Below are 17,173 nucleotides of genomic sequence, written 5' to 3' on the forward strand. Positions count from 1 at the left end.
AGAAGAGTTTTGATTATTATTAGGATTCTTACTAAAATGATCTTATATACCCTAAACTTCAAGTCATGGGCATATTGTCATATGTATGTTACTACTCCATAAAAAATGTAGCTGGCAAAATTGATAAAGATTAGTAAAATTTTAAAATTTAGACAGTATAAATATTGGCACTTCGGTGGCACTCAGAACATGTGTCTTAAGAAACTACTTAGTAGTTTTAACTACTGAAAAGATATATAGCCATTCCCATAAATTGTTAAGCCTCAGAAGCTTTACTTTCAGCTCTAATTGAAACCTCTAGTATAGGACTTCCCTGGAGGTACAATAGTTAAGACTCCATGTTTCCACTGCAGGGGTTGCAGGTTCGATCTCTGGTCTGGGAACGAAGATCCCACATGCTGCGCCTCAGCACAGTCAGAAAAGAAAAGAAACCCCTAGCGTAGAGCCCAACACTCAGTAGGTGCTTAGCAAATATGTTGATCTGAATGTTTGAGTAAATAGTGAATTCACTCAGGTCTCACTGCCGCTTCTACCAAGATGACACCCTTCTCCTGTTTTAATACAGCTAGTTCCTGAATAAACTACAGTAAGTATACCTTTTAAAGCACTGCTCACAAAGTTAGAGAAAGCCCTAGGGCAGACATACAATGAGGCAAAACAAAAATAATGAATGGCAAACCAACTTCTAAAGGACAAATAGCACTAGGAGCTCCAGGTTCAAGAGAGCCCGAGGGAGCTGTCACCAGGTGCGTGCTCCCTCGCTCAGCCACGTCTGACTCTTCGAGACCCTGTGAACCGCAGCCCGCCCAGCTCCTCTGCCCGTAGAACTTTCCAGGCAAGAATACTGGCGTGGGTTGCCATTTCCTACTCCAGGGAATCTTCTTGACCCAGGGATTGAACCTTCCTCTCTTGGGTCTCCTGCATTGGTAAATGGATTTTTTTTTACTGCTATGCCACCTGGGAAGCCCTGTAAAACACATATAGTTTACAGTAATTTTAAAATTTCTCTTTGACACATACTGCTTAAATAAAAATATGTTTAATATCCAAATATTGTGCTTTTCCATCTGTTCTTCTGTTATGGATTTATGGTTTCATAATATTACATGGTTGTATAGCATTTTGTTACACAGCTATATCATAATTTGTATAAAATATTTTTAAACTTTTTGCTGATATAAAATATTTTGTAATTAATATCCTGACACATGGGGCTTCCCTGGTGGCTCAACAGTAAAGGATCCACCTGCCAGTGCAGGAGATGTGAGTTAGATCCCTGGGTCAGGAAGATCTCATGGAGAAATGGCAGCCCACTCCAGTCTTGCCTGGGAAATCCCTTTGACGGAGGAGTGGGCTACAGTCCACGGGGTCACAAAGAGTCAGACACATCTCAGTGACTTCACCACCACCACCACCATGCTGACACATAAGACTTTGCAACTATAACGAAGTATGAGAAGGGTTATACTAAAGGAGATTTAGTATGCTCAGGTAACACATAGCAGGGACACCTAATTTGGTCCAGGAAGCTCAAGAAAGCCTTCCTCAAAGAAAACTATGCAAGTTGAAAATAAAGTAGTTGTTATGGGAAAGCTAAGTAGAAAATACCAGGTAAAGGAAGACCTGGAAGAGGAGGCTAGGGACAAGGTTGGAGTTGCAGGGGATTAATAAATGTGGAGGATGACTTGTTTTGGGAAGTGAAAAATCTTCATTTTGCCTGGAACAAAATGTTTGGGGGGTAGAGGAAGTGGCAAGAAAATGGAGCTAGAAAGGTAAGTTAGCTCACAAGTCATATTAAAGAATTTGGGGGAATTCCCTGGTGGTCCAATGGTTAGAACTCCATGCTTTCACTGCCAAGGAACCCAGGTTCAATCCCTGGTTGGAGAACTCAGTTCAGTTCAGTTCAATTGCTCAGTCGTGTCCGATTCTTTGTGACCCCATGAATCGCATCACGCCAGGCCTCCCTGTCCATCACCAACTCCCGGAGTTCACCCAAACTCATGTCCATTGAGTTGGTGATGCCATCCAGCCATCTCATCCTCTGTCGTCCCCTTCTCCTCCTGCCCCCAATCCCTCCCAGCATCAGAGTCTTTTCCAATGAGTCAACTCTTCGCATGAGGTGGCCAAAGTATTGGAGTTTCAGCTTCAGCATCATTCCTCCAAAGAAATCCCAGGGCTGATCTCCTTCACAATGGACTGGTTGGATCTCCTTGCAGTCCAAGGGATTCTCAAGAGTCTTCTCCAACACCACAGTTCAAAAGCATCAATTCTTCAGCACTCAGCTTTCCTTGTAGTCCAACTCTCGCATCCATACACGACTACTGGGAAAACCATAGCCATGACTATCCAGACCTTTGTTGGCAAGGTAATGTCTCTGTTTTTAATATGCTGTCTAGGTTGGTCATAACTTTCCTTCCAAGGAGTAAGCGTCTTTTAATTTCATGGCTGCAGTCACCATCTGCAGTGATTTTGGAGCCCAAAAAAATAAAGTCTGACACTGTTTCCACTGTTTCCCCATCTATTTCCCATGAAGTGATGGGACCAGATGCCATGATCTTCGTTTTCTGAATGTTGAGCTTTAAGCCCACTTTTTCACTCTCCACTTTGACTTTCATCAAGAGGCTTTTTAGTTCCTCTTCACTTTCTGCCATAAGGGTGGTGTCATCTGCATATCTGAGGTTATTGATATTTCTCCCGGCAATCTTGATTCCAGCTTGTGCTTCTTCCAGCCTAACGTTTCTCATGATGTACTCTGCATAGAAGTTAAATAAGCAGGGTGACAGTATACAGCCTTGACAGACTCCTTTTCCTATTTGGAACCAGTCTGTTGTTCCATGTCCAGTTCTAACTGTTGCTTCCTGACCTGCATACAGGTTTCTCAAGAGGCAGGTCAGGTGGTCTGGGATTCCCATCTCTTTCAGAATTTTCCACAGTTTCTTGTGATCCAGACAGTCAAAGGCTTAGGCATAGTCAATAAAGCAGAAATAGATGTTTTTCTGGAACTCTCTTGCTTTTTCCATGATCCAGTGGATGTTGGCAATTTGATCTCTGGTTCCTCTGCCTTTTCTAAAACCAGCTTGAACATCAGGAAGTTCACAGTTCACGTATTGCTGAAGCCTGGCTTGGAGAATTTTGAGCATTACTTTACTAGCGTGTGAGATGAGTGCACTTAGATCCCACAAGTCCAAAAAAGAATTTGGACTTTTTCTTAAGAGTAAAGGAGAACGTTACAGCAGTGTTAACACATGTGCATTAGTATCAAGTGTTTGTAACTGATAGCCCTTTATTAAAGCAAGGAGATGAAGGGATTCCACTCATAAAATAGTGTGGACAAGCAGAAGGACTATAGAATTCAGAATTAGAGCCCTACTTCCATCTTGCTGTAGCTGTGCAACCTGGAGCAAGTTAATTAAGCCTCTCAGTGCCACAGCTTCCTCGGTGGTGGTGTTGTTCAGTCACTAAGTTGTGTCCTACTCTTTGTGACCCCATGGAGTGCAGCATACCAGGCCTCCCTGTCGTTCACTATCTTCTGGAGTTTGCCCAAGTTCATGTCCATTGAGTTGGTGATGCTATCCAGCCTTCTCATCCTGTGCCGCCCTCTTCTCCTTTTTGCCTTCAGTCTCTCCTAGCATCAGGGTCTTTTCCAATGAGTTGGTTGGCGAGTTCCCTTCCTCTGTGAAATAAGGACAATTATTTCTTCTTAGGGTAGTTTTTGAAAAAGAGAAAACTAAGAAAAGCTTCCATCACAAAGGAGATTGCTTTGATGTTGGCCCATTATGGACCGCTACTTTATCTCACTGAACAAAAAAATTCCCCTATGCCCAGTCTAACAATTTTAGGTCAAAGAGTTTCTTTTGCAAAGCTTTGCAATTCAAAGTGTGATTTAATGTACATTAATTGCCTTAAGGAAACTCCTAGACCAGAATTTGAATGAGCTACAGACGCAAGTGAAAATCTTACAGGAAAAAGAGAGTCTATTGGAAATGACCAGTGTTCAGCAACAAATCAAACTTCAGCAACAAAAGGCCCAACTTGAAGAACTGGAAAATGAAAAAAGAAAATCTGATGAGGTAAGAAGACAAATACGTATGCTTCTGTTTTCCTGTTCCCTTAGACCTAATAAGTAATAGTTAATAAGAGCTAATAATTCTTGAATGCCTAGCACTTTACCCATTAAGTTTAGTTAGGATTCAGACAGGGAAGCAGAATCTACTCTAGATATTTCAAGCAAGAAGGAATTTAACACAGGGAATAACATGCTTACGAAACTGTTGGAAGGGAGAGGTAGGGGTGAGTAGGTCAGCAAGAACTGTTGCTAGCTTTCAGTAAATCCAGAAGTTCAGAAACCACAGGGAAACCAACCCTTGTAGGAGATTAGCAGGAACTCTCCCAAAGCCCTTTCAAAAGTTTCCCTCTTTCATCTACCTGATAGTGTTACCAGAAACTGGATTTGCCTCTTGGTGGGTGTCAAGCCAAGAGACACAGCCAAGTCAATAGATCAGGAGAAGAAAGGATTTATTTGCAGCAAGTGAAAACACCAGGGATCTTTCCCAAAGCAGTGTCTCCTCAAACAGCAAAATTGGGGAAGTTTTAAGCTAAGGATACATGGGTATTTATGAAGGAGCTTGAGCAAAGGAGAATTCAGCATAGAATTGGGGCAAAGGTCCAGAGTCCAGGCTTTAGTTGATAGAAGTCATGAGGGTCAACATCATCCTTCTGTCCTCCACCTAAGCGGGGCCTTAGTTCCTGCTGAACTCAAAGACATGGATCAGATTGCTATGTATTTCCCTTGAGGAGGAACTAGGGCTAATTTTACCACTGAACTATTGTTTCTTGACTGCTTTTGCTTTTTCTTGCACTTCTTCACTTCCCTTAAAATCATTAACTACTGAGACCTGTTCAGGGACAAGCATTGTGGCCAGGTTTAGATCACAAAATGGAGTAAGCCAAAACTGTCTTCTCTTATGTCAAGAAATGATGCCTGGTTCTTTCTCTGGAGACTCCCTACCCTGTCTGCTTACAGTAGCACAAGAGGAGCATGGTGGCTCTTCTGTGCTTTCCCCCACGCTTTCCAAACTGTGTGCACGTGCCTCTGATTTGCAGAAACCAAACTGAAACCCTGCTGTCAATGGAGTTTGGGAAATGTCATTTTCAGACTTGCAATCTTGCAGCACAGGGGAGAGCTTAGAAAAGTAAGGGTCCTGGTGAGCAGTGTCACAGTTTACTTTGTATAAGCAGCTTCCATCCAAACCCTTTCACCCATATTCAACTTTATAAACTACAAGAATAGTATGCTTCCACTGAGTAGAATGCGCTGTCACTCATGCAAATGAAGGTGAAACAGCACAACTCGGATTGGGGCTTGAACCCGTTGTCTTCATTGAGATCACACACGTGTTCTCAGGACTTAATGAAACTCAGGTTCTTCTGTCTTGTCTCAGAAAGAATTCAGTGAGAGACAAAGTGATAGGTAAGAAGTGGATTTACTTAGATACACATTCCATAGGTAGACTGTGGTCTGACTTAAAAGGCCAGAGTGGCTCTGAAAGAAAGACACTCTACAGGCAGAGTATGGACCATCTCAGAAGGCAAGAAGGCCAGAACTATGGCATAGTTAGTTTCTATGGACTGAGTAATTGCATTGTAGGGGACTGGAATGCAAAAGTAGGAAGTCAAGAAACACCTGGAGTAAAAGGCAAATTTGGCCATGGAATACAGAATGAAGCAGGGCAAAGCCTAATAGAGTTTTGCCAAGAAAATGCACTGGTCATAGCAAACACCCTCTTTCAACAACACAAGAAAAGACTCTACACATGGACATCACCAGATGGCCAACACCGAAATCAGATTGATTATGTTCTTTGCAGCCAAAGATGGAGAAGCCCTATACAGTCAGAAAAAACAAGACCAGGAGCTGACTGTGGCTCAGATCATGAACTCCTTATTACCGATTTCAGACTTAAATTGAAGAAAGTAGGGAAAATCACTAGACCATTCAGGTATGACCTAAATCAAATCCCTTATGATTATACAGTGGAAGTGAGAAATAGATTTAAAGGCCTAGATCTGATAGATAGAGTGCCTGATGAACTATGGAATGAGGTTCGTGACATTGTACAGGAGACAGGGATCAAGACCATCCCCATGGAAAAGAAATGCAAAAAAGCGAAATGGCTGTCTGGGAAGGCCTTACAAATAGCTGTGAAAAGAAGAGAAGCGAAAAGCAAAGGAGAAAAGGAAAGACATAAGCATCTGAATGCAGAGTTCCAAAGAATGGCAAGAAGAGATAGGAAAGCCTTCCTCAGTGATCAATGCAAAGAAATAGAGGAAAACAACAGAATGGGAAAGACTAGAGATCTCTTCAAGAAAATTAGAGATACCAAGGGAACACTTCATGCAAAGATGGGCTCGATAAAGGACAGAAATGGTATGGACCTAACAGAAGCAGAAGATATTAAGAAGAGGTGGCAAGAATACGTACAAAAAAGATCTTCACGACCCAGATAATCACAATGGTGTGATCACTGACCTAGAGCCAGACATCCTGGAATGTGAAGTCCAGTGGGCCTTAAAAAGCATCACTACAAACAAAGCTAGTGGACGTGATGGAATTCCAGTTGAGCTATTTCAAATCCTGAAAGATGATGCTGTGAAAGTGCTGCACTCAATATGCCAGCAAATTTGGAAAACTCAGCAGTGGCCACAGAACTGGAAAAGGTCAGTTTTCATTCCAATCCCAAAGAAAGGCAGTGCCAAAGAATGCTCAAACTACCGCACAATTGCACTCATCTCACACGCTAGTAAAGTAATGCTCAAAATTCTCCAAGCCAGGCTTCAGCAATACGTGAACCGTGAACTTCCTGATGTTCAAGCTGGTTTTAGAAAAGGCAGAGGAACCAGAGATCAAATTGCCAACATCCGCTGGATCATGGAAAAAGCAAGAGAGTTCCAGAAAAACATCTATTTCTGCTTTATTGACTATGCCAAAGCCTTTGACTGTGTGGATCACAAGAAACTGTGGAAAATTCTGAAAGAGATGGGAATCCCAGACCACCTGATCCGCCTCTTGAGAAATCTGTATGCAGGTCAGGAAGCAACAGTTAGAACTGGACATGGAACAACAGACTGGTTCCAAATAGGAAAAGGAGCACATCAAGGCTGTATATTGTCACCCTGCTTATTTAACTTATATGCAGAGTACATCATGAGAAATGCTGGACTGGAAGAAGCACAAGCTGGAATCAAGATTGCCGGGAGAAATATCAATAACCTCAGATATGCAGATGACACCACCCTTATGGCAGAAAGTGAAGAGGAACTAAAAAGCCTCTTGATGAAAGTCAAAGTGGAGAGTGAAAAAGTGGGCTTAAAGCTCAACATTCAGAAAACGAAGATCATGGCATCCAGTCCCATCACTTCATGGGAAATAGATGGGGAAACAGTGGAAACAGTGTCAGACTTTATTTTTTTGGGCTCCAAAATCACTGCAGATAGTGATTGCAGCCATGAAATTAAAAGACGCTTACTCCTTGGAAGGAAAGTTATGTCCAACCTAGACAGCATATTCAAAAGCAGAGACATGACTTTGCCAACAAAGGTCCGTCTAGTCAAGGCTATGGTTTTTCCAGTGGTCATGTATGGATGTGAGAGTTGGACTGTGAAGAAGGCTGAGTGCCGAAGAATTGATGCTTTTGAACTGTGGTGTTGGAGAAGACTCTTGAGAGTCCCTTGGACTGCAAGGAGATCCAACCAGTCCATTGTGAAGGAGATCAGCCCTGGGATTTCTTTGGAAGGAATGATGCTGAAGCTGAAACTCCAGTACTTTGGCCACCTCATGAGAAGAGCTGACTCATTGGAAAAGACTCTGATGCTGGGAGGGATTGAGGGCAGGAGGAGAAGGGGACGACAGAGGATGAGATGGCTGGATGGCATCACTGACTCAATGGACTTGAGTCTGAGTGAACTCCGGGAGTTTGTGATGGACAGGGAGGCCTGGCATGCTGCGATTCATGGGGTTGCAAAGAGTCAGACATGACTGAGTGACTGAACTGAATTGAATGATGGGAAGATGAGTCCAACCATTTTGGAGAAGGGGCATAATTGGGCCATACCCACTGACCCCTTTTTGCCTTTTATGGTTGGCCTTGGAATGGTCTGGCACCTGTGGGTGTATCACTTACCTAATTACAGTGAGCATATAATGAGGCTCAAGGCCTAGTGGAAATTAAATCTTCTGCCATCTTGACCCTAATCGTTTCAACCAGTTTTTTCATATCTTCAACAGTTATGTCATTCTTTTAAAGGTTGTGCCCTGCTTCCTGTTTCATTGATACACTTAACTTCTGAAAGTCCCAGTAGTATCCGTGGTCATTTTTGGATAATGTAGTTGCTACTTCTTCAGTCTCAATCCACATGGATGTACTAACTTTAAAAACTTAATTATAAATTAACTACCAATAATACAATAAATTAACTACCAATAAACATGTTTTGGGATATAGGTTTGAAAAGCCATTCCCATTCCAGCTCTTGGTTTCTTTCCCATATTCTGGCTCCGAAAGAGACCACAGCATATTTCAATCACTGGTTGAAGGTTTAGACATCATCTTATAGGACAACACAGGACCTCAGAAGATGTTGTCACCTGGTCGGCATCATACCTACATCTTCCATAGGTCTTTCCACTGTTTTGCAGTTTTTGAGTCTTTTTTTCCCCGGATAGTAGGATATATGATGAGAGCAATGACTGAGACTTTGTTTCACTTCTCTTACCTTAAAATGATTTTCTTGTTCAGGAACTATGCTGAGTAGTAGTATATCATGACAGGAAATAAAGAATTTAGAAAGCCCACAGATGGTAGTCCTGGCAAAAGCACTGTGGACAGAGAAAGAAAATCCCTGTCTAAAATGAGTGTCCCTTTCACTGAGGACAAATTGTTGTTCTCTCCGTGGTGGAAGAGGTCCAGTATAATAAACCTACTATCCGTTGACTGTCTCCACCACCCCCTCCCTCCCCACAGTGGATGGTCCCATATCAATAGCTCAACACTGATCTTTGCTTTTGGCAAGTTGAGTAGATTAGCCTTGGTAACCCCTTGTCCACTTTGTACATGAGCCGAAATGAGTGAGCACATAAAGGATAGAAAAAGAGGCTAAGTGACATCTACAGAATGTACTGGTTTTTTTCCACTTGATTACTGAGGGCCACCTCTTCTGTAGAAGCCCTCTGCTGTGGAAAAGCACATGAGGCACAATATGTTCACACTCTAGGCTTGTGCTGTCTAATATTGTGTCAACTAGCCACCGTGGCTATCTAAATTTAAATTAAAAATTTAGTTCCTGAGACATACTAGGCACGTTTCATGTGCTCAGTAGCTGCATACAGCTAGTGACCACCCTGCTGGAGAGTGCAGGCACGGAACATTTCCACCAGTAGGACACATTTCATCAATCTTCCAATATTATTCTTTCCAAATCCCTGATCATCTGGCCAAACTATTAGAAACTTTCTGTGAGTTAGCATCGGTCCCTGCCTCTGGACGCCTCTCTTTCCAGGCAAAGTGAACACAGACTTTGCCCACTGAGATTTCCCTTCCCACTGGTCTGAAGGACCACCCCTCAGTTGGGGCTATCATACCACAGCAGCCCTATTTCAACTGGTTGCCATATTTTGTACAGAATCATAAGTACATCAGGCCCAAATTACTCTTTCTTGGCCAACTGGTAATACATAACTCCCCTTGAGGCCATAGGTTTGGGTTGAGAGAGGTGGTGATACAATAGAAGTAAGTATCACCTGCTCATGCAGCTTGCTCAGTATTTTCCATAGCATATCTGTTTGAGGACAGAGTACTACTGCCCATGCCCAACTCAATGCTCAGTAGATAATAGAACACCTCGTTTCAGGAAGGGCAGCTCAGGTTACTCGACCCTTTCTTTCTTGTGGCCAACCATGAGAGGTGATTGAGAGGAGAGATGACTGTCCTCCCAAATCCTAAGATTAAACTAAAGCTTTCCAGAGGCTCTGTGTTGTTTCCTCATCTGCCACAGAAACTTGGGGCATATTTGGGTCTGCTGGATCATAAAGCCCAAATGGCAGAGCAGTTTGCACCACAGCCTGGCACAGCGCGGCTCTTTGTCTTGCTTTGGGCACCACTAAAACCTGACAGCCTTGGTGGTTGCTTGATAAATGGGCTGAAGGAACAAAGGTGGTATAAGCTGACTCTAGACTCAGAAGAGGCTTTCTAAGAACCTGGCCTCTTCTATCATCAATAGCCCTCATGCCTCAGGTTGGAAAGCCAGCAAGGAGAATCTGCTCTTCCATATTGTCTAGGCTGACTGCACACTCAAGAACTGGGAAATTCACAAACTGAGGAGCTTCACAGACCCACTAGATCCGTTGTGAAACCTATATTGAGCCAATGAGTCTCTGCAAACACACTCTAAGACACTCTGTGTGTTCAAACTCCCATTTCCCCCCTTACTTCCTCAAGTCCCCACTCTGAATTCTGAACCTCAGTTGCATTTTGGGTTCCATGGTGCTAGTGCTGACTCAGAACCACTGGACTGTATGTAGTTCCCCCCAAATCTACATAATCCCCTTTCTCTAATTCCCTGTCACCTGGGTAAAAGGCCGCAGATCCCTTTGGGAAAGGCTCAGGAGAAGATCACATGCTTGTGGCAGTGTCACACACCAGGTTCTTCCTGAAGAAAACCTGGCTAAAGGACCCTGGGTCTGAACTGGCTCAGGTCTGAGGACTGAGTAAGAGGCCATTACTCTCTGTTGTTGTCATTCAAATTAGACCTCTGTTCACCAGACCCAGGTGTTTATTTATTTAAAAATACAACGCAAGTAAAACTTTAATAGGCTGTTCGTGTATTTTAGTTCTGTAATCACTGTGATCAGTTAACTACAACCAGTGATTGCTATGAGTCTAGCCATTTGGTTTTATCTCCGGCCCTATTGTCTCATCACAGTACTAATGCCCACCTTGTATTGGGGATTAAGCATTGTGCTTGACTTTTGACACTCTGCAGTAGCACCACCCCCCATCATAAAATCAGGGCTCAATTCCAATGTTTGCATCTCTCACCATCATCCTCACAGGAGAGCGTTATGGAGCATTTCAAGGAATCTGGTGCTCACCAGTGTATTTGGCAAAGCCTTTGTGAAAGGAATGTCCTCTGAGTCACATGAGGATCATGATGAGTTGGGTGAGCAGGTTACCTATGGTAAATCTACTCCAAACTTCCTATCTACTTAAGACTCTAGATTCTTTCCTCTTAATATGGCGTTTGAATATCATTTAACCCTGGTCACTGTAGAGTCCAACTTTCAGTCCACCAACCAAGCAAACTATTAAAGTCACTTTAGATATTTAAATTAACACATTAAACCTTGAATCTCTGTAAGTGTATCCATCAGGTCAGTAAATACAGCCTATTCAACATTATATTCCTTTCTCCCTAGTATAAACACCCTTGGAATACAGTCCTATGTATATTCCTCAGGTTTCTGCCAATTTAACATCATAAAATCTTTCTACTCTTTCAGTATGTCAGTCCTCCTAGGTCAGTGACTATACTCAACTTCTTTTCCCCATGATGTGCTGGGACCTGACTCTCACTGTGGGATTCGAGGCAGAGACAAGCAGTGGCAGTGGGATAGGGGTGGCTCTGAAGAACAGCGGGTATCATTGCACAGGTAGATGCCCCAGGCGGAGTCAGCAGAGTCCTGGAGACAAGGGTGCTTAATCTCCTGAGACAGTAGGACTGCTTATGCTGATAAGAGGGGCTCAGGAGGGTTTTGAGGCCCAGGGTACTCAAGGTTATTGGGATCCTGTCAGATGTTCTTGTTCCCAGTTCTCAGATTTCCATGTTTTCCAAATAAAACTCTATTTTTCATATAAGAGATCTAGCAAGGCTATGAAGTCAACTTGTGCTTGCAGTTCTGCAACCTACTTGATGAAATTTGGATTTGGATTTTGGATATATTGACCTGCTGCCTACATGAAGGAAGTGCCCTGGGTTTCTGAGTGTGCCTTGTTCCAGTAATCAAACCCTGCATTGGCCATTTTCTCCTCTAGGGCTCATTAACTTGGTCAGATGTAGCTAAGCACCCCACACATCTTAGGGTTGTCAGACTTTTTATATAGGCTTACACAACTGCAGGACTCACAAGTCAGGAAAAGGAGCTACGAGCTTTCAGAAATTCTGGAGGCACAAAAATCACAGGAAGCTACTATGGTTTCTGTAAGCCTTTTTTAGTAGAAAGGCTTTGCCCATTTACATTCTCTCAAACATCACACCTTTCTTCACCAGTGTATTCTCATTTTTTAAAATGTTTTTCAGCATCTCAAGAGCAACCAGAAATTGTCAAACAAGCTGTCTGTGTTGCAGCAGGAGAAGAAAGCTCTATGTGAAGAAAATGAGCACCTTTTGAAGCAGTTTGATCTCCATGTGAGGTAAACAAAAATAAGTTCCCCTTAGAAGAAGACTGTGTAGAGTAAAGCTCATTCTTAGAGAGCCAGCTCCCGAGATCAGCAGGGGATGCTCGCCGAGGTGACTTTTCACCAACACCATTGTCCTTCCTTCCCAGAAGTTCTACCTACCGGGCTTTTTCTAGGGTGGTATGGGGCCTTATTTCTTCTCAAGAACTGGAGGGGAAAGGCAATTGCTATTTCTTGAGCTCTAGTGGTATCTAACATCTTGCTTTTCCCCAAATACATCCCTCTGACTTGCCTTCAGGCTTTTCCCCCTCACACGCTGTCCTCAGTCTGAACCATGCTCTTCCATTTCAACTCTTCCTTCTCAGACAAGCCTTCCTTGACGCCTTCAGCCTGGGCTGGATGAGGTGCTCACTCTCTGTGTCCCTATAGCCTTTTGTACGTGACTATCTATGATTCTTGAAGAACTCACCATGTTGTTCTGAAATAATGTGATTCACACCTATCTTCCTCACCAGACTATAGGTTTTAAAGGACATGGGCCACAGTCTTATGCATCTTTCTACCCACAGTCCCTGGTATATAGAAGGTGCTCAATAAAAATTTGTGTTCCCAGGCTTCCTGCTCTTTCTTCCATTCCCTGATCATCATCCCACCAGATTCTTCCCACTCTACTCCTCTCTCAAGTCTAGCATGGTAGTTCAGAGTATGGACTCTGGACCATATTGCCTGGGTACAATTCCTGGTTCTACTAGGAACTAGCTGTGTGACCTTGGACAAGTTACTAACCTCTCTGTGCCTGAGATATCTCATCTTTAAAATGAGCAAAATAAAAAAAAATAAAATAAAATGAGCAAAATAGCCATTACTTTCACATAAAGTTGTTGGGAGAATTAAATGATGAATAAATAAATGTAATAGAACAGTGTCTAGCACAAAGCTGATATTCAGTTCAGTTCAGTCACTCAGTTCTGTCCAACTCTTTGCAACCCCATGAACTGCAGCATACCAGGCCTCCCTGTCCATCACCAACTCCCAGAGTCCACCCAAACCCATGTCCATCGAGTTGATGATGCCATCCAACCATCTCATCCTCTGTCGACCCCTTCTCCTGCCCTCAATCTTTCCCAGCATCAGAGTCTTTTCCAATGAGTCAACTCTTCGCATGAGGTGGCCAAAGTATTGGAGTTTCAGCTTTAGCATCAGTCCTTCCAAAGAAATCCCAGGGCTGATTTCCTTCAGAATGGAATGGTTGGATCTCCTTGCAGTCCAAGGGACTCTCAAGAGTCTTCTCCAGCACCACAGTTCAAGAGCATCAATTCTTCGGCGCTCAGCTTTCTTCACAGTCCAACTCTCACATCCATACATGACCACTGGAAGAACCATAGCCTTGACTAGACGGACCTTTGTGGGCCAAGTAATGTCTCTGCTTTTTAATATGCTATCTAGGTTGGTCATAACTTTCCTTCCAAGGAGTAAGCGTCTTTTAATTTCATGGCTGCAATCACCACCTCAGTGATTTTGGAGCCCAGAAAAATAAAGTCTGACACTGTGTCCACTGTTTCATCTATCTGCCATGAATTGATGGGACCAGATGCCATGATCTTAGTTTTCTGAATGTTGAACTTTAAGCCAACTTTTTACTCTCCTCTTTCACTTTCATCAAGAGGCTGTTTAGTTCTTCTTCACTTTCTGCCATAAGGGTAGTGTCATCTGCATATCTGAGCTTATTGATATTTCTTTGGGCAATCTTGATTCCAGCTTGTGCTTCATCCAGCCCAGCGTGTCTCATGATGTACTCTGCATAGAAGTTAAATAAGCAGGGTGACAATATACAGCCTTGATGTACTCCTTTCCCAATTTGGAACCAGTCTGTTGTTCCATGTCCAGTTCTAACTGTTGCTTCCTGACCTGCATACAGGTTTCTCAAGAGGCAGGTCAGGTGGTCTGGGATTCCCATCTCTTTCAGAATTTTCCACAGTTTCTTGTGATCCACACAGTCAAAGGTTTAGGCATAGTCAATAAAGCAGAAATAGATGTTTTTCTGGAACTCTCTTGCTTTTTCCATGATCCAGCAGATGTTGGCAATTTGATCTCTGGTTCCTCTGCCTTTTGTAAAACCAGCTTAAACATCTGGAAGTTCATGGTTCATGTACTGCTGTTATTATATCTACTTATTTTCAGTTTTCCTCTATGACCCACCTCTCTGCTTCTAGCTCTGCACCCCTCATTCTATTGTTTCTTTAAGTTGAAGTTTCTTATTCTCTTATGTTCTCACTTCCTATGTTGATGGTAGTAATAATGATTTGAAAACCACTTTCTGCTGTATAGTGGAAAAATCTTCAGTCATTCATATTGAGTATCTTGCTTTATCATATCATGGAGAAATATAGAAACATGGAAAGGAATGTGTGTGGCTCAGCTCATATTAAAATAACAAATCTAAGACTAGAACTCAGCCCTCTGCTAACCTGCACAGTGCTCTTCCCACTTTGTATCTGCCATTAGAGGGAGGGGAGGGCATCCACAGAGCCCATGGTGTCTCACAGCAGTGGGTCCAGAAAGGCCAGGCAGGAGTTCAAGGCCTCGCTCTGTCAGGACCAAGATGCACCTTCCTATCTTGGATCAGGAACCACCAGCATGTGCACTGACCACCTCAGAGCCAGGGATCCCAAAATGGATTCTCAGTGGAGATGTTTTACATTCTGCTGATCATGTAAGCACATTCCTGCTCTTTAACCAGCCTCGGAAGCACAGCCTTCTCAGGGTCTCAGTCAGATCCGGTATTAATCATTAATCTCACTGTTATCAATAAACAATGCTGATAGTTGGTGCAAACTGCCATGAAACTCCAGACCTGTGGTTGCAAAGCAACACTGTTTTAATTGGTATATTTCATTCCTGGACCACTGGTCAGTGCCAAGCAAGAACTTTCACAAAACAGTTCAGGCCTGATTCTAGGCCTGCTGGATTCAACCCTCTAACATAGCCCTGATTTAGTTAAGAATTACCCACTGGTCCTGCAATTGATATTTTTATGCAAAATAACTTAAAACCGCTTTTGTACATATATTTTTCATTTTAAAAAATTATTTTTACAAATTTCTAGGTGTAGAATTACTAATCCAAAAACTGGAGCTATGGATCTCAAAATGTATTATCAAACATTCAGAAGCATCCTACCAAAATTTTCTGCCATATTGTATGAGAGTAGAAATTTCACTACATCTGAATTTGCATTGGGTGCTACTTTTGTGGGGGGAGGGCTCTGATGAAATTTTTCCCAATGCTCTTTCTTTTAACTGAAGTATAATTTACATATACACAGATTTTTAAATGTACAATTTGATGACTTTTGACAAATGTATATGCCCACTAAGCACAACCCCAATCAAGATACAGAAGATTTCCTTTATCCCTGACAGTTTGTTCCTTTTTTACTGTCAGTCTATATCTCCTGTTCCCTCACCTCCTCCCAGGAATCTACTCTTCTGATTTCTGTCTCTACTAGAATGGAATTATACTACATGTAATCTTTTGTGCCCAACTTCTTTTGCTCAGCTTATTCCATTAATTTTTCTTTTGGAATAATTCCATTCCATTGTTTTTAATGATCAGTTATAGTCATAAATTACTTGTTATTTTATTTTGAATTTCTTTGATGCCTAGTGAGTCTGAATAGTTTTCCATATTATTAGTCCATAGCCTTTAGAACAGTGAATCCTAACCCTAGCTGCACATATGTGGGCCCCAACATAGATTAATTAAATCAGAATCTGTGAGGATAGAGCTTAGGGATCAATATTTTTCTAAAATCATCCCCATGTGATTCTGATGGGCACCTAGGGAAACTACAGCTTTAAGAAAGAAAATGGAAGGAATTGTCAAAATTCTAGGTTCATTTTTTTTTCATTCCCCTGATCCTACTCCTGACCTTTACAAACAATGCTTAATTTTTTCCCCCATATTTTCCCAGCTAGTCTTCCAGAGGAACAAATTCCTTGCCATTTTGAAATAAAAATGAAGGAAAGACCATCTGGTTTTACTTAAACATAAGCCAAAGTTGTCCTGAAATTTTAGAACATGAGTATTGTGCTGTCTTATCATGCATGCAGTTAACCAAGCCAACCATAAACTTAGAAAATCCACATGTTCTTTGGCAAGTTGGCCAGCAGGACTTCTGACCAAACTGGTAGGTGTGCCAAATAGCCAGCTAGCTATTTGGGAAGGTTCTAAGCTCTCATCAGCCTCACTGCATCCATGTACTTTTCATACCATGTAGTACTTCATGGGGAATAGATGGGAAAACAGTGGAAACAGTGTCAGACTTTATTTTTGTGGGCTCCAAAATCACTGCAGATGGTGACTGCAGCCATGAAATTAAAAGACACTTACTCCTTGGAAGGGAAGTTATGACCAACCTAGATGGCATATTGAAAAGCAGAGACATTACTTTGCCAACAAAGGTCCATCTAGTCAAGGCTATGGTTTTTCCACTGGTCATGTATGGATGTGAGAGTTGGACTGTGAAGAAGGCTGAGCGCCGAAGAATTGATGCTTTTGAACTGTGGTGTTGGAGAAGACTCTTGAGAGCCCCTTGGACTGCAAGGAGATCCAACCAGTCCATTCTGAAGGAGATCAGTCCTGGGTGTTCATTGGAAGGACTTATGCTAAAGCTGAAACTCCAGTACTTTGGCCACCTCATGCGAAGAGTTGACTCATTGGAA

General features: G+C 42.5%; 1 protein-coding gene across 1 annotated transcript in view; it reads left to right on the forward strand.

The window, feature by feature from the left end:
- The window catches only part of CCDC30 (coiled-coil domain containing 30), a 138,485-nt gene that overhangs the window by 99,191 nt on the left and 22,121 nt on the right, over positions 1-17,173 (forward strand). The window contains exons 12-13 of the mRNA XM_070368268.1: positions 3,908-4,070; positions 12,352-12,464. Coding sequence (XP_070224369.1) covers positions 3,908-4,070; positions 12,352-12,464 — 276 coding nt within the window. The remainder of the gene's footprint in view (positions 1-3,907; positions 4,071-12,351; positions 12,465-17,173) is intronic.

This window comes from Bos mutus, chromosome 3, assembly GCF_027580195.1.
Source record: "Bos mutus isolate GX-2022 chromosome 3, NWIPB_WYAK_1.1, whole genome shotgun sequence".
Classification (NCBI taxonomy): domain Eukaryota; kingdom Metazoa; phylum Chordata; class Mammalia; order Artiodactyla; family Bovidae; genus Bos; species Bos mutus.